This window comes from Lithobates pipiens, unplaced genomic scaffold, assembly GCF_037356315.1.
Source record: "Lithobates pipiens isolate NorthernLeopardFrog02 unplaced genomic scaffold, aLitPip1_a1.2 Scaffold_27, whole genome shotgun sequence".
NCBI classification, from domain to species: domain Eukaryota; kingdom Metazoa; phylum Chordata; class Amphibia; order Anura; family Ranidae; genus Lithobates; species Lithobates pipiens.
This window is the reverse complement of record NW_027507788.1, coordinates 88,220,077-88,246,064: the sequence shown is the minus strand read 5'-3', so window position 1 is coordinate 88,246,064 and position 25,988 is coordinate 88,220,077. Positions and strand designations below refer to the sequence as shown.

The window sequence follows — 25,988 nt, the reverse complement described above, 5'->3', positions numbered from 1 at the left end:
CTCCCTCCTCATTGGCTCAGGGACATCAGTTTGCTTCTGTCAATCACAGCCTGGGTTGGGTGGGGGGGGGGGGGGGGGACACACATAGGGCACAGCCTTACTATGGAGGCACTCTAACAAGGGAGTAGCCAGGAGCACTGGCAGGGGAGCCTGAACAGGAGAATCTAGGCTGCTCTGTGCAAAACCGTTGAACAGAGCAGGTATGTATAATATGTTTTGCTAATTGAAATGAATAAAATGTAATCCTTTTTACAATCTCTTTAAAAGATTCAATATCGAGGGATATTGGTCCATCCTATCGTGCATTATAGAGCTAATCTTGACACACATTTCTTGCAGTTTTCCTGGCCAGTGAAGATGCAAGTGAGTTTATTGGCCGTAGGCTGCTGTATAACAGCTGGGATTTTGAGGCGTTTACACCAGGTAATCTAGAGAGGGAGTGCTATGAGGAGGTGTGCAACTATGAGGAGGCTCGGGAGTGCTTTGAGGACGACCAGAAAACTGTAAGTATATGATGACTTGTCATGTTTAGTAAAATGTGCAGAATCGGTAGATGTTTATTTTATCCCTGGAATAAAAGGAAAGCAAATAAAAGTCCTATTTGCGCTTTTTCTTTTCTTTTTTATTTCTACTGGTGTTTCATTTGACAGCATTGTCCTATATTATTTTTTTAGTATTTTTCATTTTGGCTAAAATGGGGAGTGGCTAAACCTCTAAGTTTTTATTATTTTGTCATCTGTGTCCCATTGGGAAGGCACGACAAAAAGTAAGAAGAAACGGACAAAGTGAGCAGAATTGAAATTTGTTGCAGGATCTGCGATTGCTGACTTATTTTTGAGCTACTAGTTTCAGGGCTGTTCTCATTGGTTTACTTTACAGTTTTTTAAATGATTGACTTTTCCTTACTTAAAACAGGCAGGTTAATATGATGTTACTCAACCAGGGTGCTGCAACCATAAGACATGTTTTTTCTTCTCTGGATTAGTGTAATGAGTTTCCATGGTGCAGGCCAGCCTTCGGCTGCTTGACATCATTTGTTGTTTTGGTGTTGGCGGTTGGCCCATGCACACCAAAGCAACACATGACAATGGTCCAGGGAAGGTGGTTTGCAGTCCTAACCCCAGCAATCAAGAGAGGATGGAAGTCCACCTCCTCAAGACCAGTTCTAAACAAAAAAAAAAATCAGCAGCTACAAATACTGCAACTGCTGAGTTTTAATAATCCAACACTTACCTGTCCCAGGGTCGGGTCGTCTCCCCCCTCATCACTGCGGCGTCGGCATTGTAACTGTGGGCTCCTGGCTGTGGCTTCACAGCCGGGCACCCACTGCAATTACGCGAGCCACGCTCCATGCTGTGACTGGCCGGGCAATCATCTGGGACCTGTGACATGTGTTTACAAACATAGGACCAGGAGGGACAGGGGGAGAGGTGATCTCCCTTCTGGTGCACCGGCTACCCCCCCCCCCCACAACAAAAAAATTACATGCCAAATGTGGCATGTCAGGGGGTCACTGCCCTTAAAGTGGAAGTTCGATTTTTGGGTGGAACTCTGCTTTAAGCCAAAAGGCAGGTCTCTGATTTGATAGATGGACTGTGTGATTGGGTAACCTCTGATGTGATGAGAGAACACCAGGATGGGAGGACTCTGTGAAATGAGAGGATCTCCTATCTAGTGACGTCTTTGAAGAGATGGGGAAACTCTGGCATGATCTTATCCAAGGGTTATTGATAACGAAGATTTACATTTTAGACTGGGGGTTACTCAAGATTTTGCATACTTTTAAAGGGTGCCATGACTGAAGAAATATTGAGAAACCCTGGCATAGTATCAAATCTCAATATGCAAGTACTTATTCTGGGTGGCTGGTTCCAGAAAAAGAAAAGCTTGATGATAGCGAGCCTAGTCCTTTCAAAATAAATTATCAGCAATGATTGCTCTCATTTTCCTGTCTTAACAAAATCCTTTTAATAGCAAAGACCTAATTTTGCATTGACTAGGAAGCCTGACAAAGATTTCCAAAGCGGAAGTGTGATAGACCAACACAAAGTGGCACAAAGTTGTGAAGTGGAAGGAAAATTATAAATAGTTTTTCAATTTTTTTTACAAATATATGTAAAGTGTGGCGTGCATTTGTATTCAGCCCCCTTTACTCTGATACCCCTAACTAAAATCTAGTGGAACCATTTTTACCACTTGTGTTTAATTTAATCTCGGTATAAATAAAACTGTTCTGTAGAGCCATCTGAGGTTTGTTAGAGAACCTTATAGAGGAGAAATCGCAATCACAGAAAAGTTGGACTTTATGGGGACCATTTTTCTGCGTTTGTAATGTCTCCTCTATATCTTCCAGGGGCATGGCATAGTATACTTTAATATGTCCATGGTAGTCATACCATGGTGACTTATATCTAAATTAATTGTTTGAGAACCTTTAGTGAACAAACCACATCATGAAGGCCAAGGAAGGCAAAAATTTTAAAGCCGAGTTAGGTTATAAAAAAAATATCCTAAGCTTTTTCCATCTTTGGATGATGGATTGAACAGTGCTCCGTGAGAGGGTCAGAGTATGGCACAACTACAAACCCACCAAGACATGACCGTCCACCTAAACTTACAGACCGGCCAAGGAGAGGATTAATCAGAGAAAGAACCAAGAGGCCCATGTTTACTCTGGAGGAGCTGCAGAGATCCACAGCTCAGTTGGGAGAATCTGTCCACAGGACAAGCAGCCAAAGTGTGTTTGTGTGTATGTGTGTGTATATGTATGTATATATATATGTATGTGTGTATATATATATATATATATATATATATATATATATATATATATATATATATATATATATATATATATATATATATATATATATATATATATATATATATATATATATATATATATATATAATATAATATATATAATTACCCCTCAAATATTTTGTACATCATTTATTATCTTTTCATGTGACAACACTGAAGAAATTACACTTTGCTACAATGAAGGGTTGTTATAAATCAATGATTTTTTTTTATTATTATTTAAATTGGATTTAGCTATTTGAAATTTATCAAAATTATTTTAATAAAATCCTTTTTTGAAGTAAAAATCTATCCAAAGGTAATTTTCTATTTAAGATTAACAATTTAGTTTACTCCGTATGAAATGGAGTTTGGTTATGTTGCATGAGGCTGTATAATCTGCAATATTTCCATTTTTGTTAAACTCATTTAATGAATCCAAGCTCTGCAAGCTGAGATAACAATGTGCACTGCATTGATGCATTCACACAATTTTTCACAGTAACCATGAGATAAACCAAAGTTCAAGAATGTTTCTTTATCCCATTGTTTGTAAATCTATGTACACTACAAAATGTATGAATGAATTGGTTCTGATATTACTGTTTTACTAACTTGACAGCTTACTATTCTAAATTGGAAACCTTCATTTTGTTTGCAAAAATTTAAGTTTATAACTACCAGCAAGAATAAGTCCTTGCATTTAAAGAGCACTGGCCATTTTGGATCCATCATGGCAGTGCCTGTTAGTGGGCATCCACTCACCTATAGCCGCCATGTCCCGCATCTTGTGGTGTCACTGCTGCATCACCAGCCATCCTATTAAATTGAATGGGACTGTTGGTGAGTCAACAGCGGGTCAGAGGAGTAACCACAGATGACAGTTGCTCTTTAAAAATTATGATTTTAAATCAAGCCTTTTTACTAGTGATTAAATTGACTTCATTTAAATCAAATGCACCCTGCTAAAATGTAAAGTAGTGAGTGTACAGTTTGTATAACAGTGCAAATTTGCTGTCCCCCTCAAAATAACGCAACACATAGCCATTAATATCTAAACCGCTGGCAACAAAAGTGAGTACGCCTCTAAGTCAAAATGTCCAAATTGGGCCCAATGTGTCAATATTTTGTGTGACCATCATTTATTTTCCAGAACTGTCCTAACCCTCTTGGGCATGGAGTTCACTAGAGCTTCACGGGTTGCCACTGGAGTCCTCTTCTACTCCTCCATGATGCCATCACGGAGCGGGTGGATGTTAGAGACCTTGCACTCCTCCACCTTCCGTTTGAGGATGCCTGACAGATGCTCAATAGGGTTTAGATCTGGAGACGTGCTTGGCCAGTCCATCACCTTTACCCTCAGCTTCTTTAGCAAGGAAGTGGTCTTCTTGGAGGTGTGTTTGGGGCCATTATCATGTTGGACTACTGCCCTGCGGCCCAGTCTCCAAAGGGAGGTGATCATGCTCTGCTTCATTATGTCACAGTACATGTTGGCATTCATGGTTCCCTCAATGAACGGTAGCTCCCCAGTGCCGGCAGCACTCATGCAGCCCCAGCCCCAGACCATGACACTCCCACCACCGTGCTGACTGTAGGCAAGACACATTTGTCTTTGTACTCCTCACCTGGTTGCCCCCACACACGCTTGACATCATCTGAGCCAAATAAGTTTATCTTGGTTCCAGTAATCCATGTCCTTAGTCTGCTTGTCTTCAGCAAACTGTTTGGGAGCTTTCTTGTGCATCATCTTTAGAAGAGGCTTTGTATTATTGTAGCAAAGTGTAATTTCTTTAGTGTTATCACATGAAAAGATAATAAAATATTTACAAAAATGTGAGGGGTGTACTCACTTTTGTAAGATTGTGTGTGCCAATTTTATGAATATACGTTAAAATATTTATCCCAGATTTTATAAGGATGGAATATATGATAATTTTTATAAAACATTCCAAAATGTGAATATATGACTGGCAAAGGACATGCTAAAGTTCATATAATGGCTCACAGCACGAAAATTGCTTGCATACATTTGCTGAAATTTGAATATATTTTGAAGCATCCGTCTTAATTTTCTTTTATTATGCAATGCATGCTAATGGACTAAAAATTCCACATTCACATTTTTTTTAATACTGCTAAATTCAGCCTAGATAAATATTAACATTCACAATTTAATATAATGACACAAGTTAAATCACTGAATATTCATAGCTGCACAGTTATATATGGAAGAATGGGAAAATAATGGGGAAATTAGGTTTCTGTAATATGCGAATGATTCTGTCCAGTAATTGAAGGTCAGAGGGAAAAATACTGAAATCTTGTGAAAAAGCCTTTATGTTCACTCATTCTAGTCACATTAAAGATGGAGATGTGAAGATTCTGTGATTGACGGGTCTGGCAGTCAGGTTGCCATGGAGACATGAGGGCTGACTGAGCAGTGCCGGCCATGCTTTGCTTGACACTGCCAGATGGCTTTCTTACTATCAAAAACCTTTCTGTTGGTATCTGAAAGGGGGATGGGAAAAGCATTGGGGTAGTGTCATTAAATTAATGGTGGGTATCATGCATTGCGTGATGATGCAATCATATTGCCTATAGTATATAGATATGTTTTTTTTTTTTTTTTTTTTTTTTTTTTTTTTTTTTTTATTCCCAATTTTGTCCCCCGTGAAATATATATTTTTTTTCTTTTTACATTTATGATGCTTATAAATTTCTGCTTGTTTTTTTTTTTTTTTCAAGAATTCAAAATTTTGGCCCATATGAACTAATGCTATAATGCAATTGGTTTTCATCAGTATATAGATATACATATTTGTAATATAATTCACAAAATTTTGGCACGCATGAAATGCAATTTCCTTTTTTCCACTCTTCATTTTATTTATTTTTGTGCATTAAATAAAAGTGTGTGTGTGTGTGTGTGTGTGTGTGTGTATATAAAAGCAGCTAATGACCTCCAACCTTAGTCCAGCTATGTTCCCTTGCAGCTCTGCGATAAGGTGGTGTCCCCTTTTCATTCAACAGAATAGAAAATCCCTTCTAGATATATCTGACAGATCAGTCCAGTGCTTGCCACTTTGGTACGTCACGCAGAAATTTATGCTGATATTTTTAAGCAAAGTATCTAAATTGTGATGGGAGGAAAGGGGTGACAACGCAAGAAAAGAATGTAGACATTGTAAAGCAGATGACTTGCAGAATGTCTTGGAGCTGAAGTCTCGCTATATGCTGCAGCACCAAGGGAGAGAGAGACACTCCCATATCTCCTCTCTCACCCTTCTGCTTTATCCTAATGTCTGGAGATATTTCTACAAATCCTGGACCACCATCATTTACCTTTTGAGCCAACATACCAAGCACCCCCTATCCTATGCCAGCAGCTGCAATCTAATTTCTATTCCTCTTCTGCCTAAAACCAGCCTCCCATTTTCCTGTGCCCTTTGGAATGCCTGCTCAGTTTGCAACAAACTTACCACCGTCCATGACCTATTTATCACAAACTCCTTCAACCTACTTGCAATTATGGAGACATGGCTTCAAGAATCTGACTTTCCTTCTCCTGCTGCCCTCTCCCATGGTGGCCTCCTGTGGACTGTCTCCCAGGCCTAGTAGACAGAAAGGAGGTGGTGTTGGAATCCTCCTGTCCCCTCAAAGCACTTTTGAAATTCTTCATCCACCCCCCTCTCTGTCCTCATTTGAAGCTCACTGTAGTCGTCTATTTTCTCCAGTTTCGTTGAGAATTGCTATGATCTATCGGCCTCCTGGACCAGTATCAAGTTTCCTTAATGACTTCTCTGCCTTGCTTACCCTACTATCTCTCTTCTGAAATCCCAACAATCGTTTTTGGTGACTTCAACATGCCTACTAATCTTAACACTCCCGCTTCTTCTAAATTTCTGATGCTAATCTCTTCTGACCTGAAATAATAGGCAAACACTTCTACTGTGTTGGCAACTGCCTTGACCTCATATTCTCCTACCTATGCACACTAAACTACACTACACTACACAACCTCTCCAACACTTTTTCCTCTCTCTTATCACCAACTTATTAGTTTCACTCTCTTCTTGTCTTCCAACTACCAAACAATTACCAGTAGAATCCTTTGCCATCTTAACCCTTCTCTTCTTTATTCTGCTACAGATTGTCTCTATGCCAAAATCTCATCCATGTCCTGCCCCAACCTGGCCACATCTATCTACAACAGTTCACTGTCATCCACCCTGGATATCTTGGCCCCCCTCATTATGCACAGAATCGGCCCCGACCACTACAACCCTGGCAGACAGACGTTACCAAAAGCCTAAAAAAAACAGCCTCGCTCTTGAGCATCTGTGGCATAAGACAAAGTCACAGCAAGATTTCAGCCAAGAAAAAAACGTCCTCGAAAAATAACATTCCTGTCTCCACGCTGCCAAAAATACTTGTTATCACTCTCATTAACACCCTCTCACGCTGGCTCCGCCAACTCTCTTCTACCTTTTTATAAATGCTCTATTTCGTCCGCCATTACCTCCACCCTCTAACTTAATGCCCAGGAGATTGCTAATCACTTCAAAAATAAGATTGAGACAATTTGTCTCGATCTCCTCCACTCTACAGATATCGCTCCCTCACTTTACTCTGTCCTCCTGTATAATAAAAACTCTTGTTTAACCTAACTACTATAGAGGAAGTCAAACTTTTTTTCTAATGCCCACCTAACCACCTGCCCGCTGGATCCTGTTCCTTCACAAATATTAGTCACCCTCTGACTATTCCACTCTAACTCATATCTTCAACCTCTCCCTCTCTACTGGCATCTTTCCCAACCCTCTGAAACATCAGCACTAGTCACTCCCATACAAAAAAAGGCCTCGTTTGACCCCACCAATCTTAACCTGAGACCCATCTCCTTATTCCTTTTGCCTCCAAACACCTTTAACATTTAGTCTACAACCGACTGAGCGACCATCTCATTAAGAATAACCACCTTGATCACATTCAGTCAGATTTCATCCACAGAAACTGCTCTCCTAAAACTCAAACAACTTGCTAACAGCTAAAACCAACGGTCATTGTTCTGTACTCTTACTCTTGGACCTTTTCGCTGCCTTTGATACAGTTGATCACCCCCTCCTCCTCGGAAAACGTAATTTGCTTGGTATTCATGGCTGTGCTCTCCGTTGCTTCAAATCTTACCGCACCTTCAGTGTCACTTACAACTCTACTTCCTCCTCTCCAACACCTCTTACCGTTGGGGTCTCCCAAGATTCTGTCCTTGGACCTCTACTATTCTCGATCTCCACATCCTCCCTGGGTCAGCTGATAGCCTCCCATTTATATGCCGATGACACTGACACTGAAATCTATCTCTCTACTCCTCAGCTTACCCCATCAGTTTCCTCGCACATCACTGATTTACTAACAGACCTATCAGCCTGGATGTCACACCACTTCCTCAAACTGAATCTATCTAAAACCAAGCTCATAATATTTCCTCCCCCACGTGTCCCTTCCCCTGACTTCTCTGTCAAGAGCAGTGGCACAACTATCAGTCCGTCCCCACATGCCAGGGTGCTGGGGTAACCCTAGCCTCTGAACTGTCCTTTCAGGCCCACATCCAATCCCTGCCCAAATAATACCGCCTCAGCCCCTGCAACATCTCTAAAATATGCCCCTTTTTAACCAATAACACCACTAAGCTTCTAATTCACTCCCTGGTCATCTTTTGCCTCGACTACTGCAACCCCACTCCTCATTGAACTACCTTTACATACACTATCCCCCTTCAGTCCATAATGAATACAGCTGCAAGACTCCTCCACCTTACCAACTGTTGAGTGTCCTCCACCCCTCTCTGCCAAACCCTGCACTGGCTTCCACTCACCCAACAAATACATTTCAAAGTACTAACAATAATTTACAAAGCCGTCCACAACTCTGCTCCCAACTACATCACTAACCTAGTCCCAAAATACCAATCAAGCCGCTCTCTTCAGTCCTACTCCAAGACCTCCTGCTCTCTAGCTCCCTTGTCACCTCCTCCCATGCTCGCCTACAGGATTTCTCTAGAGCTTCTCCCATCCTTTGGAACTCGCTACCCCAATCTGTCCGACAGTCCCCTAATCTATCCATCTTTAGACAATCCCTGAAAACCCTTCTCTTTAAAGAAGCCTGTCCTGCTTCTAACTAATGCATTGTTTTACTTTCTCCATCAGCTCATCCCCCACAGCTATTAACTTTTCTATCAATTGACCCTCCCTCCTAGATTGTAAGCTCTAGCGAGCAGGGCCCTCGGATTCCTCTTGTACCAAATTGTAATGTAACTGTAATGTTTGCCTTTATTTTGTTGAGCGCTGTGCAAACTGTTGGCGCTATATAAATCCTGTATAATAATAATAATAATAATAATAATGCTGCAGCACCAATGGAGAGAGTGAAATGGCAGAATTTAAAGCATGGGTCTTCAAACTATGGCCCTCCAGTTGTTCAGGAACTACAATTCCCATCATGCCTAGTCATGTCTGTGAATGTCAGTTTTATAATGCCTCATGGGATGTGTAGTTTCGCAAACAGCTGGAGGGCCGTAGTTTGAGGATCCCTGATTTAAAGGAAGCTTTTATTAATAAAGCATGGGGGCTGCCATCTTTGACTCCAGCTTATGAACATGCTAGTTCCCTGGTTGCCATGCTAAATCAGTGATTTCATTATTTGATGAGTTGGAGCTTCAATGTATTTTTTTGTAAATAAATAAAATTAGTTTTTCTGATCAATGAACTTGTCATGAAGACTGTTTTGTAAATAAAAATATAATACATTTGAATATATACTACAGTATTATTTTTAATTTTACACAGCATCATGAGCCCTACAAAGGAAAAGTACTTTTGTGATTGCCCTCTAGTGGCTATTTTCCAGAATGCACCCACTGTTTATGGTTGGGCAATTTGTAGTTTTGTGGCTATATGAAGGTCATGATTACATCTTAAGTTTTATCACATAAAAGCTAGCAATTCATGTCAATGCATTGACCTTAATGCCACAAGACCACAGTAATCTATGTACAATTATTTTATCAAAAACCATAAAGGGAATAAAATATCACTATGTATGTATGTATATATCAGTTTGACATACCATCTAGGTTTGCAAAGCTTGTCGTTATTCTGGCAGTGAGATCACTGCAGCTGATTTCCCAGCTCTGTTCCCTTGCTGCATCAACTAGAGGAGGCTTGGTAGGAAAAGTGCTGCAGAGCTGGAAAATCTAGCAGGGAGGTCTCATCACCAGACTTCCTAATAGATAAAAGGAGCTAGTAGGTAATTTAACACACACACACATGTCCTCGGCACTGAAACTTTAGTAATTTATGTCATGCCATGTTTACTTTAAGGTGTTTGGCTACCTTTTGTAATTTAGATTCTGGTTTAAAAACAAAATTTGTTTTTCATAGCAATTTAATTGGCCTTCAGCTTCATAGCATGGCCACAAAAAGAGCAGAGGATTTGGTGGTGCTTTTTATTTGCTCCAGGTTTCACCAATTAGCCCTTTGCTTCTAACAGTAGGTGTGTGTGTGTGTGTGTGTGTGTTAGTAATTCTGTATCTATATCTTCTTTTTTTATTTTATAGAAAGCATTTTGGAGCAAGTATCAACACAATGGACAAGGAGGCAACTCTGGTAAGTGATTTTATAGTTTAAAGCTCAAAACGTGGCCCACAAATTATTTTTCAGTTCAAATGAAGAGGTCTCCATTGTGAGCGGCAGTGGGGTATTATGTCACCCCACATCCTGAGGAACCTGCCAATTGAGGAGTTCCAAGCAGGTTGTTTGACAAAAATATGGTATGTTGGGCTAATTCCAGCTCTTGGAGTCTGAAAATATGGTTACCAGCCTCTGTATAATGCCAACCTCCTATGCCTGTAAAATGTTGTTCTAAACTATAGAATTCTAGCATTTGATGATTAAAAAAATACTCCTGCTGTCGGTAAGAAGGGTGCCATTTTGCTGGTTGTGATAAATTCAACACATTTCTTTCTCTGCTCATCATAACTGCAAAAGAAAGATTTTAGCCTTTAGAGAAAATGATTCTGCAGAATAGACTTTACACTGCTTACACCTTTTAAAGTGGAATTCTGGGATAACCCTAACTACCCCTTTTAAAACTGTCACTTCTCACCTAACTCATATGCTTACTACCTGTGTAAGAAAGATGGGCATACTCGTCTATTTTCAGGCCGCTCTGATCTGGTCCTGATCTGTGTCAACAAGAGACTTCTGCAGGGGAAAAGAGCACTGTGGTACTGATAAACCTGGGGGGGGTGTCATCCATAGGCTTCAATGGCCCATCCGTTGTCTGTGCTTCCTCCTCTCCCCTGCAGCAGTGCTGGCTGGTGCAGGGGAGCCAGATCACATGGCCTGACTGGAGTGGCCAAAATATTTGTCACTATATATACACTTTTCTTATACAGATTGGTTAGCATAGGTGTTAGAAGGGAGGGTACAGTTTTAAGGCTAAATATGTGTATAATTATCTCAGAATTCCACTTTTTAGGGGCCCATTCAAATGTGCGACTATTATTGCTGCCCTCTTTAAAAAGTGATACACCATGGTTGATAGGAGGTGAGGAGGCAATGTGTTTTGGCCCTTGCCTCGTACTGCCGTACAATGTACAGACCTGACAGCGGGGGGCTTCACACACAATCCGGTAGCTACAGCCAATCAGGGGGAAGCATTCAGGCTGCTGCACTGCCACCCAGTTGCTTCCACACACGCCCAGTGATGGCGTTAGTGGAGCACAGGGAGACATCCAGGGTCTCATTATAGAAAAACTGTCACCAAACTATCAACCTTCTAGTAAAAATGAATAAAGGGGACTAAGTCGTAAAAAAATGAGTTACACTCAAGCACATAAAATCGCCCCCCAAAAAATTTGAGACCCCCACATATACACACATATGAACGTAAACGCATGCATTGGGGGAGCCAACGCATGAAAAAGTTGATTGTGATACTCTTATATCGCCATGCACGCTGAAGTGAGTAATATTTCTAGTACCAGACCTCATCTGTAATGCTGAACTGATGACCTATAGGGGCTTTAAAAGTGTTGTCTATGGAAAATATAGGGTACTGAAGTTTGACACCATTTCACAGTCGCACGCAAATTTAAGGTTTGACTTGTTGGGCTTTTATTTATTGCGTCTGTGTGCCCTAAAATTCAACAGTATTTTATATCGAAATTACCTTTGCAGTAATTTTGTGTGACATAAAAAAATTGGAACTACCATTCTCTAGGGTGTCAGAAAATAATCTTTTTGGGGTTGTATGTAATCTTCAAGCCTAAAGTTATTTTTTAAGCATGTGTGCACAAAATACAAAAATGTCTTTGGCAGCGAAAGCGTTAACCCTGCCTGATTTAGCCTTCAAAATGCCAACCCACTGCACAGCAACCTTGCGCATTGTACTCGAATGGGTCACATGTGGCAGCGTTGCCATCTCCTGAATGCAATGCCATTTAATTTTTGCCATGATGCAAAGTGCCAAGGCAGGTGTAAAGCTCTGAGTGGCTGCATTTCTGTGTTTTGATTGGTGGTCATGGGCAGGTAAAACTGTGGCTCAACTGCCTGTTTTTGCTTCCCCTTAGAAGTTGTTTACACAGGTGCCAACAGTCCAATACCCCATGTCTTTTGAGGAATAAAAATAAATATGTGCCTAAAGTGATCAATTTCTGGTCTAAAACGTACATAAGGAAAAGTCATGCTGAAATGCCAACACTCTGTGGTGCCTGCAGGCAATAGTCTCACAAAGGGATTGAACAAAGTTGAGGTAATATTTCAACCCTCACAATTTCCTACCCCAAACCATTCAATAGTCAAATGGCAGAGACTTTACTTCCCGGTGAGGCTTTGGTATTTGACTGCTGAATGAAGGGGTCTGGGTCTAGGCTCCAAGGGGCTCTACAAAGGTTGATTTTGAACACAATCCCAGGTATGAGCACTTGAGCTGTATTGTTGCCTTATGCATAATTTAGTTCAGAATATATTCAGTTTGGAGTCCTAATCGCCTTCTTCTTAAAGGAAACTTGTCAAACAAAATACTTTGTTTTCTTTTTAATGAAGGCTGCCATACCTAGCTAAAATTCTGCACGCTACACCTGTGGAACACCTGTTCAGTGTTGCAGCAAGTAAAGTTACTGCTTGGAACTTGTATGCAGCTTCCAATAGAAAGGGTTGTAGCTTAATGACCATTTCCATTTTCAAAGTGAATAAAAGTGACTAGGGCTGTGCCATTTCCATTGCTCTAGGACTAGGTGCTGTGGAATACTGTATCGGGGTTGTGACAGGTTCACTTTAAGACCACCCATGGATTTATAGAATACACATTTTAAATGGCAAGGCCCTCTGAAATATCCAGACGACCATCTGCCTTTTGAGAGCTGTGCTGGAGCATCCTACCTATTGCACTTTTCTTTCTAGTTCTCTGCAGGTAGAGTTCTATGCAAAGGAAGTTATATCAGAGAAGACATCCCTGGCATGTTTGTATTCATGCATTCTCCCTAAAATGGCTTCTAAATGACTGTCAGGAAACATCAGGGATGCTTGCACATCCTAAAGGATGCCAGTGACGTTTATTGCATAGAATACTAGCAAATGCTGCAGCTTGCCTTGCTTTCTTTGTACTTCTAAATACTGGTCTAGAAGTATGTGCTCTATAGAAATCATTATGCTTAGAGCCGTTGGCATTGAATCAGCCAGGCATAATTAGCAGCATAATAGATAACATTTATTTTTTCCCCATTTTCTCTCATCGTTTAACACAAAATGGCACCGTGTTGATTTACAGATGCAGAAAGAATTGTGCATCTTTGCTTTGCAGATCTTCTGAAGTGAGCTAGTGTGGGCACCACTGTGGTCTGAGACTCGCTCTAATATATGTTCTCCCTCTGTTTATGCAGGAAAATCTCCAACACTAGATGTTGCTGGCCTTGTGGCTGGGCTGGTAGCAGGAGTAATAATTCTTATAATGATCGGAGTTCTTATTATGTACTGTGTAAGGTACAGGGCCAAAGAAAGGACAAGACAAGGGAGGTAAGTGCTAATGGTATACATGTGTGAGTCATGACATGAACATTTGAAAACAAAGCCAAGCATTCAACAGTCTGGTGTTTGCTTTGACCTTGTTTGCCACCCACAAACAATATAAATACCTCTGAGTATATCTAGCTACCCAGAGACTGCTGATCGTATCTCTAAGAACGCCCAAGAATATAGAGCCACCAGTCCACACTATTGTCCAAAATGGGGTTTTCCACTTTCTTGCTGAGATTGTAATACCTCTTATAAAGTTGGGGCATTTGCTCTTTAAGCTTCTTGAAAACATGTTTAGTGTGGACCCACTGCTAAAATCAAAAAGTCCACCTTTCTTGATATGATTGAGGATCACCCCTCTAAGCTCTACCATGTTGCCTTTTATGCTATGGGACACTGCAGAGAGCTTATTTTGAATTACACAGACATTATAGGGTTGATTTACTAAAACTGGAGAGTGCAACATCCTGGTGCAGATGTGCATGGTAGCCAATCAGCTTCTAACTTCAGCTTATTCAAATAAAGGAGAAGTATAGCCAACCCCAGCTCTTTTACGGAATGCTGGTGGTGTGGAGGGGTTCCAGGAGATTTTACTCATATTTTCTGGACCTGCTCAGTCGCTGTCGGGTTCTGAGAGGAGGCAATGGCGCTCATTCATTTGGTCAGTGCCATATGTCTGCAACTCTCTCTATCTGTATATTGGGGCTGATTGAATACTTAATTCCTACTGTAGTGGGATGTTCTTTGGTTGGTTTGCTTCTGCTTTATGCCAGAAAGTCCATTCCCCCCACCCTTTACTTTCTGGAAACAGCTGGTAAACAGCCTGCCTCTTTATAAAGATACATATGCCACCATAGGTTGTCCCAAAAAATATCACAAGGTCCAGTCTAAGTGTTTTAGCTGAGCCATCAACAGCTTCTGATATGCCCTCTGTTTGATGTGACCTCCATCGGCTTTATTGCCTTTGATTGCCCTCATGCCATGCTCTTGTTTGCCAATCAATTTGGATGTGTGGGTTAACGCTTGTAATACCTAATGACCTGAGGGAGCCATACCTCTTTTCATTAGTTCTGCACTCCTGTGACCTGTTTTGACATGACGTCACTGAGCCAGTCCAGGCTCGGAAAAGATCTAGACTTTTCAATTAGGATCTACCCAAAATCCTGGATTGGCAGCTTGCTCAGCCTCTCAGCGAGCTGCTGGGAGACTGAGCCTGCCACTCCTTCCCCCTCCACAGCCTGCCATTCCAGTGAGTGCTGGTGGAGCAGATCAGACAGCCGGGGACTGTCACCAGTTCTCTGCTCAGTGAAGACTGAGAACTGAGCAATCAGTGGTCTTTGATCGCTCTTAGAAGCGGCGGGGGAGACATACAGCATTGGACCAATGCTGCATCCACCTAGGTGAGTATAAATGTATATTTTTGTAAATCCATACTTCTCTTTTTTTGAAAATATGGAATATGACTGATTCCTATGCAGAGCTGCACCAGATTTTTTACTCCTTCGGTTTTTAGAAAATCAACCATAATATGAGATTAGAGAGAAGCAGTCTCTCCTTTGGTTAGACAAAAATATGGCAGCCTCATGCACATGAGTTTTTATTTTTTATTTTATTTTTTAACACTTATCGATAAGATTATTTTTGGTAAATCTGTTTCCTATGTAACCTAATTAATAAAACGTTTAAACTACACTATTACTTAAGCAATTAATTTCAAGATCATGGGGCTTTAGGACGTGTATAGTAATGCTCTTTTGGGGCTTAATCCCACCATTCTCAATGTAAAAAAAAAACAAAAAACTGCAACGGAATACTGGTTTTGCAGAGTTCCTTTTGCACTATGCAATAGTTTTTTTCTAGATGTATCCAATGGCATGCAGAGGTGGTCAAACAATAAACATACAGTATTAAATTGAAAAAAGTAGATTTTATGTCCTCAGGGTTGGCCCAAGACCTTGTGCTGCCTGGGTCCATGAATGAAATGCAACCCCCCCCCCCCAAAAAAAAAATTATGTCCACCAAAAGGCCCTCGCATCCATTATTTTATATTGTGATAATTGTAACTAAAACTTATCAGCAAGTCAGATTTACATGCAACAGCGCCTTGTCTATATGCAAAATTATGACATACCATTATGCTCAATTCTAGGGGGTGGGCTTGGGTAGTCTATGGACAGGCTGGGGTAGTATATACATGGGCTAGGATAGCATAGGGGCAGTCGGAGCGGCCAGGGGGCAGTTGTCGCTCATCACGACACACAAAACTGCTGGAAAAAAAATATTGGTCGTCAATTTGCTGGGTAAATAGAAGAGAAGGAGAGGTGGCCATGGTTCAATTTGTTGCCCCTCTCAAAGTGCTACCTGGGTCCAATGGACCCACTGGGACCCATGGTAGGGCTGCCGGCCCTGGATGTCCTCCTTGGCACGGATCTACAAGCATCTTGGCAAATACTGCCCTAGGTTACCCAGCAATGATTCATTGCTGTTTATATACTCTGGCCATGAAGTGATTTGTATATTTCACCCATCTTCTGTGCCTGTTAGGAGGGAAACTTGCTCTATCCAGTAGACTTGAAATGATGCTGTACAATGGGGGTTCCTTAGAATTGAGAGTGGCTTCAAACATGCTAGGGAAAACCATAGATCTATACTCGGACAAAAAAGTTAACGAAAAAAAATGGCCAGACTCGATGGACTACTGTCTTTTTCTTCCGTCACTTTTCTATGTTTCTATGGCTCAAGCAAAAACCTTACAGGGAATACATTACTGCTACCTGAGAGGTTAAAGACGTAAACCCATGTGTCAAAAATGCACACAAAATCAATTTTTAAAATGGATAATATCTCAAATTAGTTCATATTTTGTGTAGCCAATCTAATGATCAAGGAAATCTTGCCAGACCAATGTGTGGAGCTTGATCACGACACCTTTCCACCACAACCTCCTGATATAGGATAATCAGTGAGGTCATCACTCTTCTAACTATGTTACAAGAATCAGTGTTAAATTGGCTATGCACATGAAATATCAGATTTTTACAATCGCCTTTTGAATTTACCAAAATTATGTAATATGAGAGCGAACCTCAAACAGCCTTTTCAGTTTGTATCTAGTCATTGCCCTTGCACTATGTAATTGTTAGATCTTTCAAAGATTGTTCGATCAAATTGCAAAGTATATTTTACCTTTTTAAAAAAAAAAAATTGAATGTTTATGGCCAGCTTTAAAGTGTAAGTCCAGCTTAAATCTGCTCCCAGCCCTCTATTCTATTTCTCATGTGAAAGAAAGATGTGTGTACTTGGCTATTCTGAGAGTGATCTGGTCTGGTCACTTGATCAGCTGTCAGCGGCGGCTGCAGTGTAGAATGAGGGACCACCAACAACCGATGCCTCATAGTAAGTCAAAGAGTGACGTCCATGCCCAGGCTCTGCAGCTGTTGTCGACGTTCTCTTCACTGAAGCTGGCCGCTGCGGAGATCATGTGACCGGACTTGATCACCTTTTAGGATAGGTAAGTCTTCCTTTCACAGAGTAGATAGAATAGGATTCAGAAGAAGGGGGTGGGGGCAGGTTAAGCTTGGTTTGGGTGAACTTCCACTTTAAGCTCACCATTCACGTTAGACGCTGACTGTACAATTGCCTTTACATAAACTAGAACTATGTAAAATGAGAACCTACCTAGATTATTCTGTCAGGCTGGCCCCTTCCCCCAGGCCTCTTTGCTGTGACACAGGTACTTTATTTAAATCATTTTTTGATTCAGTTAATAAACGCATACCAGGTATACACAGTGGTATTTGTATCTGCCTGTTATAAGGGTGGACTGATCCTTTTTACAATTAAACAAAATATTACGTTTACTGAGTCTAATTCTTGTTTCCTTTTTGTATCAGGCCCCCAGTAAACCTTACTAGCAATATACCCCTTGCTGAAACATTGCCGTTGACACCTCCACATTTACCTGAACCTAATGCCCCAGGACTCCCGTCGTATGAAGAGGCTTTAGAAGCATCGGGCACTTATGATGCACCTCCACCACCATATTAGAGGTAATTACACCTAAAATCCTAATTACAGTAATACTCCAGTAACAATGGTTGTGATCCAACAAAGGTTATGTACAATTTTGGTCAAATAAGTGTATGGGCAGCAAGCCCGCAACTTTCTATGACGACGGTCATCCAGACCATTTTTTGACAGAGAAGGCCCCTGGCTTCAATACCATGTGTACCTAATTCTTGTTTTTTTTTTTTTTCCCACATAGTATAGATGTTTAGCATGTGTGCCAAAGGTCTGCATTGTTTAGGGTTGGTCATCATTGTAGATGGCCATATCTGTTACAAACCAGCCTGCTGGATGCTATGAACGTGGACTTTTGGGAGGTCTGATTTCTCTAGATGGGCACACTTTAAAACTACCCATATGTTAGCCTCAATCCACGCTAAACATACATTTTTAATATTATTATTTGGGAAGAAATTACATTATAGCGTTTACAAAATAGGGGATAGTTTTATGGCATTTTTATTAATAATTAGTTTTTTACTAGTAATGGCAGCGATCAGCGATTTTTATTGTGCCTGCGACATTATGGCAGACACATCGGACATTTTTGACACATTTTTGGGACCATTGTCATTTATACAGCAATCACTGCTATACAAATGCAGTGATTCCTGTGTAAATGACACTGGCAGTGAAGGGGTTAACCAGTGGGTGGCAGTGTAGGGTTTAAGTGTTCCTAGGGGTGTGTTGCTAACTGTGGGGGGCTGGGCTTTCATTTAGTGAACACTGATCTCTGCTCCAATCACATGGAGCAGAGATCAGCGTCACTTGTTGCTAGGCAGAACGGGGAGATGCTGACTACAACAGCATCTCTCCGTTCAGCCGCCCAGTGAGATGATCGCGGATATGCCCACGGCGATCGAGTCCGTGGGACCTGCAACCGGACTCATGGGGGTCCCGCTCGCGATGGCAGGAGGGCATTAAAGATTGGACGTACCTGTATGCCAATATGCCTGCCCGTGCCATTCTGCCGACGTACATCGGTGTGCGCTGCTCGGGAACTGGTTAAAAAAAAACTTTTCTTTACTTTTTGCTATAATATGCCAACTTAAAAAAAAAAAAAAAGTTTACTCGGTTTAGGCCGATGTGTAATTTTCTACATATTTTTTGGAAAAAAAATTGCGATAAGCAGTAATAAGTTATAGCGTCTACAAAATAGGTTATTGATTTATGGAATTTTTATTATATTTTTCTTTTTACTAGTAATGCTGCGATTTTTATAGTGACTGTAACATTGCGGGGGACAGATCGGACACTTTTGACACTATTTTGGGACCAGTGACTTATACAGAGATCAGTGCTATAAAAATGCACTGATTACTGTATAAATATCACTGGCAGGGAAGGGGTTAACACTAGGGGGCAATCAAGGGGTTAAATGTGTTACCTAGGGAATGATTCTAACTGTGGGGGAGATGGGACTGATTAGGGAGGAGACCGATCCTATATACTAGGAACACACAATCTGTCTCCTCTCCCCTGACGGGACGTGGATCTGTGTATTTACACACACAGATCCACATTCCTGCTCTATCGTGAGCGATTGCGGGTGCCTGGCAGACATCGCAGCAACCGGGTACGTGCATCGGCTGCTCGGTGACGTGTACCGCCAGGAAGCCAAGGATGTCCTATGATAAAGAGCACACTGGTGACATCTATCATAGAACCTGGTCCAGGAGGCCGGACTTCGTAGGACAGCAGCTGCACTGGGTAAGCGGGAGATCTCCACTCTGTTATCCAGCGGCTTTTCTCTCTCCAATCCACATGCACTGAACAGACTGCATTGATGGGCTATGGTGAGGCTGCATTGATGGACACTGACAAGGCTGAGCTGATGGGCACTGGTGAGGCTGCATTGATGGGCACTGGTGAGGCTGCATTGATGGGCACTGGTGATGGTGAGCTGATTCGTGGATTGACTAGACTTGCCCCCCAGGCCTAAGGCTGCCAGCCCTCCCCTGGTCCAGTTTACTGTTCTTCAGACTTTAGGGGCAATAGAACATTTTTCTAGCATCACTGAGAGTAAACCATGCCCAATCGTCTGTATTAGGTGAGAAATATCACCCCATTGTTGGTGTCAGTGGGGGAAATGGCTCCCATGGTTGTCAGTTTCAGGACTTGTGCCCCATTTTTGGTGTCAGAGGGAAGAATAGTTTCTCATATCAGTGGGATGAATAGTGCCCCAAGGGCCGAATAAAGGCAAGCAAGTGGCTGCAGTTTGGGGACCTCTGATCTAGATGCAGTAAAACACACATGTATTTTTGGGTTTTGCTGCCTGAAAATGCAATTCAAATAGAAATTCTATTCATTCCTATGTTGCTTGTTCACATCTATGTCCTACATCTTAGTCCATGTTTAAAATCAAAGGGCATGTTGGATTTTTGTGCTTTTATGCACATTAACAGGTACATTGAAATGAATGTTAAATGCAACAAGTGCATGTGTCTTGTAGTTTTGTATATTTTTATATATCTACACAATGGAAAATCCTGTTTCTGAAGGTTTACTGCCCACTTTGTATAATGAATGAAAAAAAAAAAAATTGTGTTGTTAAAAATGTTCAGAAACCTGTGCATAAAATTTACAAAAGTGTAACGTGCATAACTGCAAACGCATAAGGACCATTTCAGGTTTACATCCATATACAAGAAAGTCATTTTTTTTTTCTTTTAAAGTTATTTTTAGGAATTTTAACAAGACTAAGAAACCAGTATATAGAGTAACAGAGTACAAAAAATGTCATTGATTGAATGGTACATAGGGGTGGCAAGGTAGGAGTCGCAGTCCCAGGCTTCCAAAGGTTCAAAAGAAAAGTGAAGTACACATTACGATTACAAAAAGGTATCTGTTCTGTTGGAATGCTTCTGTTATGGAACAGAAAGTAAACCAACTATTCCCATTCCCACATTCCATCTCCAGGTCTTCCAGAATAATTTTTAATTTTTTTCATTTTTGATTAGACATTCTGCAATGTGAGGAAAAACCATTCAAAATAGTAATTTTATATTCAGCAGGTGTGTAAAATGGACAAACCTAGCAAATTTTTTGTGCATTTACCCAAAACAGACACTCGCCTGTGCCCATTATCCAGTGCTGTGCTCACCCAAGCCTTTGGTCCACTGGTCTTCAGTCCCCGGCTTACGGTTTCACAGCAGGTTGCTCACTGCATATGCATGAGCCGCTCTGCGCATTGTGAATGGCCCCGCAGTCTTCTGGGTCTCGGATGTGTCCTAGAAGACTGTGGACAGTGAGGGGGAAAGGGAAACTTCCACTCGGATTGCCTAGACCAGTGATGGCAAACTTTTGCACTCCAGATGTTTTGGAACTGCATTTCCCATGAATGCTCATCTACACTGCAGAGTGCATGAGCATCATGGGAAATGTAGTTCCAAAACATCAGGGGTGCCAAGGTTCGCCATCACTGGCCCAGGCTTTCCAAGCGGAAATGGGAGTGGGTACCTGTTGAAATTCCTGGGATGTAGGCCATAAATCAGTAAGCAATTGAAGAAATGTAAAAAAAAAAAAAAAAGTGAATATAACACACCTTTTTATTTATGCTAGGAGCATGAAAATTTAAAATAGTTATGTTGATTGAGAGAGTTTAGTTCCATTTCAAGGTACATAAATGCTTACACTGTGCAACTTGCCCTATCTTTTTAAAGACACAGCATGATTCCTAGCTATATATTTAAGAATATGATTTCTACTTTATATTCATTTTTATGCAATAAGGTGTGTGTGTGTGTGTGTGTGTGTGTGTTTCATTGCAGATATAGTTCAAACAGGCACTATTGGATTTAACAGCCTATTGGGTCTGAGCCTTTTTTTATTTTAATTTTTTTTGTTTTGTTTTTTTCACCCCCCCTCTGGGTAATCAACAGGAATTTTCAAGGCTAGTTGGTATGTTGAATACTAATCTATGTTCAGCTCCTTCTCCCTTTCTTTTTTTTTTTTAATGTGCACTCTACAGGACAGCGCTGGAGGGGGTGGGAGGAATTGAGCAGGGCTATTGCAGGATAGAGCAATGTGCTATCAACTTAAAGAGCTGTAGGAAGAGCTAGGCATGGCTATTAACTGATAGGACTATCAACCGTGTCAGTATCTAAGCAACTAAAGCCTAGTACACACTAATAGTTTTTTATTTTTTGTTCAACCCAGCTGGCTGAAGGAAAAAAAACTGACAGCTTAGGTCGGAGCCACTGTACTAACAAGCCAATGTTAGAACGACCATCTCCCCTGCTGCTCTATTTTGTTTTAACAGGAGGACAGGCATTTTTTGGTCTTCCTCCTTCGACCGAATTATCCGAGCGGCCGGCTTCTGTTGGACTGGTTGCAGTACACATGGGCCGAATGTCGGACGGTTTCTTTGAACCAGCTGATGCCGCTCGGTCCATGCGTACTGCGTATTCGGCTTCAAGCAGCATCAAGGGTGACCATGCTAAAGTGATTTTAGTGCTGTCACACTATCAAAGGAAGTTCCTTCCAATGGTTCTACTGGCAGGGTTTAGAAAATATTTACAGGGGTGCTTAGAAAAACAGAGCCCATTCTTGGTGTGGACAACAATGCCAAGTACAGTATGTCATAGTTAGACTATAGTTTTGCTTAAAATTACTGTCCTATTTTAATGTAACCTACGATTGGAACAGAATAGGTTGATTTACTAAGGGCAAGCAGGCTGTTTACTTGCAAGAGAATTTTCCCTTAGCTTAGTGAATGAGATGAAACTCTGCTGACTTCCATCATTCAATCATGTCCAAGAAAAAAATACTGCTTTTTGTTCTTTTCTTTTTTTCTCCTTGTCCATTATTGGATGTTTTTTGCAAAGGAAAAATTCCCTTATGTATGTACATATGCTGACTGTTCTTTCCATTATATTTTAAAGGTTCCTCCAGATCTAATCGGCCCAGCTGAAGATTGAGGTTTGCAATTGACTCGCATGACAGGGAAACTCGTGTACTGTGGACCAATTTTTATTTTATTTTTTTATTTTAATAATGCTACTGAAATAAACACTTACCAAAGAGATGACCACTGAACCAGGTTCAAGACTTTATTAATGTTTACGCTCTGCTAGAAGAAGCCGCTTTATCCAATCCCCAGGATGCAATCTCAGTAACTGAATTTGTAACTTAATATGAGCCATCACGCTCATTATCCATCACACGGGCACACCAAGATTCCAATGCTGTCGAAGGCTTACATTAATGTAAATCTTTCCCCAACTTGAAATGCACTGCTGTATGTGTGAAAATGAATTTCAGGGATCACAAAAATTCCTCCAGAAGGTTGAGAATACCCTACAATGATGATATTTTCCAGGTGGAATCTGAAGTCTAAGCAGCCGGTTACTGGGCCGAAGCTTGACTTTTAGTTTAGTTCAAGCTGCGTTAAATATTTCAGAAGTAATTGCCTCTATCCTGTAACATCCAGCCGTTCTCTAAATTCCAAAGGAAATTCCTCTAAATCTGTGATGGACGTGACTTCAGAGATTATTCCGCACATCCAAAAGCTTTCAGATTCCCTGCCTGAAGGCCTTAATGTGTACATCCAGAGCAATGTATTTCAGGGCACGTCAAGCTGACAAGGTTTAACGCAGCTGTCAATATAAAGCCTGGGATTTGCAGCATTCTAAATGACTTTTAATGACATGGGGAGAAGGGTGTACTGTGAATTTTTAGTGCTGAACAAGGCCAGAACCAACAAGATGGCTGTTGTGTATATTTGATTTTTTTTTATATTTAAAACAGCCATACCTACAGCCAAGAACAGCAAAAAGAGAAAATATTTTGTTTAAAGGTGTAATTTGTATCTTTTGTGTGTTTTTAGTAATAAAAAATGTTTTTTGACTGTAATATATGTATACAAATTCTTTCTCTGTTCAGGGAAACTAGAAGACGCTGAAAGAGCATCATTTTAAGGGAACTGGTCATAATAGAACTACAAAAGTCACTGCTGTTTTTTATGTTCAAGCTTAGGGGCTTGTCATCCATTCCTTACTACCTACTGAGGCGTTGTGTGTACAGGTCAGACAATGCTAGCCGCATCTTTGTTTTGGGTCAATGAATGGCTGGATAGTGACTTAAGTATGACAGTCCTGAAGGTATAATGCTAAAATCCAGACTAAACAAATTTTGTCTAAATATGTTTGTGTGTATTCTTTCTTAGCGTCCTTTGTGTGCTTCTTACAGATCTTTGCAGTAATGCAGCATAAAAGAACTACTGCAATTTGCTTTTGTGTCAGAAACTTCCTTTAACAAAGACCAGTCACTGCTGCTTTCTCTCCTCATGCCAAGTGACTGGTCTTGCACCCACCCCCCTTTTTATTTTTTTGGCAGACAGCCTGTTGTGGGCATACCACATAGCCAGTGCATATCTTTGCTCTTTTTGCATGCTATGTGCAGCACATTGATGTGATATTAATATGTGGCAAGTTCTTGAATTAAAACACAACAACTTGCTAAGGCTATTGAGGAATTCTATTGTGAAGTTTTTTTGCCCAGAGTTCAGCTTTAGTAATAGTAATCAGTTCCCATATTTTGTTTGATCATGTTTAACTAAAGACCGAATGAGTGGCAGGACTGTAGGAAGTGAGCAGGGGCAAGGGCACACAGGTTGTGGGGTGGGGGGCACTGAATGTACACCGCTTTAGTCTGAAACAAAAGCTGCGTTGTTATACATGTGGAGGGATCTGGCAATATCTGCTGGTACAAGAATCTTATTGGCTTCATTTTTTGTTTTGTTTTTATTGACTTCATTTTTATTTATTTTTTTAAGAGGGGGGGATCTAAGCAATCCATTCTATCGATGAATATTTCCTTTGTCTAAGTTCTACGTAGAGATCTTTGGGAATGAAATGGATTCAAAAGTAGCAATACTGTGGAAAAACTGGAATTGTAAATCTCCTGGCTGTCAGAATGCATAATTATTTCAGGGTTTGTCTATGCCACAGTACTATATGTGGCACATGAGTCGAGGAGTGGCTTTCCATCTGAACCTTCACTAACAGCTGCTTTGGTTTGTGACAAAATCCCTTTAAGGAAGGAGCATTATTTTAATGGGCTAAACCCTATGCTTGCCTTCCCAGCCCTACTATACCATCTGAATCTAGATGGATTCACTGAAGAAATTTATGGTGAGTCTATTGGCCATTAGGAACAGGGGTGGAATCGAAGAAAAGAAAATTGCTGGAAGAAGTTTAGACCACTGTATCTAAAGAGTATGGGCTTAAATTTAAGCACCATTTTACACTGCCTGTTTTCACCATCCCTCCAAAATATGATAGTATCAGGTAGAGGGCCACTTTAATAATTAAATCATTGGTTTAGCCCACAACATGGCTGTTTTCGTTGCCGGTACCCATGTGATTGTGAACCCGCCCCATGGTGGAATGTCGAATAAAAAGCATAAAACCACTGCAGATTGCCTATAGATAATGTTTACATCTTTTCTTTATTAAACAGTCATTATTGTGCCAATGTGTGGGAGTATGGAGATCGAGTGGCCATATGTTTCATAGTTTTTATGTGTATTGGAAACACATTTCATTTAATTGATGCCTTAATTAAATTTGTATTTTTAAATAAAGATTATTTGCTGAGAATTTGTCATAATATGTAGTGTTTTTTTAAAGATTACCACCAGACCTATTGAAATCAATCAGTGCAATGCTAGTGCAAGCCAGAATACTTTGTAACGCAATGTAGCTAAATCTCCCCTTGGAATTTTAGCTAAATTTTCCCTTGGAATTCATTGCGACCAGACTTGGTATGATTTATTTTACATGTTTCTGGGCAGTACTAAAGGTATATGATTTTTGTGTGGTCCAAATTCCTTTTCTGTTATCTATTTAGGATGGTATTTGTATTTTCACCGGGTGAAATTCAAGGTTATTCAGACATTTAGAGGGATTAGGCAAATAGGGCAGTCTGATGAAGAAGAAGAATGCTAGGAGAGTTTTAGCCCTACCAGTAGATGGGATTGAAGTGTGAGAGTAATGTTAAAGTTGGAGGATGGGTCATATTGTGGGCCACTATTATTCACACACG

The 25,988-nt window shown here is 40.7% G+C and overlaps 1 protein-coding gene across 1 annotated transcript in view; it reads left to right on the top strand.

Moving 5' to 3' along the window:
• PRRG2 (proline rich and Gla domain 2) overlaps positions 1-25,543 on the top strand; it is an 81,740-nt gene extending 56,197 nt beyond the window's left edge. Inside the window, exons 3-7 of the mRNA XM_077457189.1 lie at positions 340-503; positions 10,418-10,466; positions 13,745-13,877; positions 17,771-17,926; positions 22,826-25,543. Of these exons, the coding sequence (XP_077313315.1) occupies positions 340-503; positions 10,418-10,466; positions 13,745-13,877; positions 17,771-17,924 (500 nt within the window). The 3' untranslated portion in view covers positions 17,925-17,926; positions 22,826-25,543. The remainder of the gene's footprint in view (positions 1-339; positions 504-10,417; positions 10,467-13,744; positions 13,878-17,770; positions 17,927-22,825) is intronic.
• Positions 25,544-25,988: the final 445 nt, after the last annotated feature.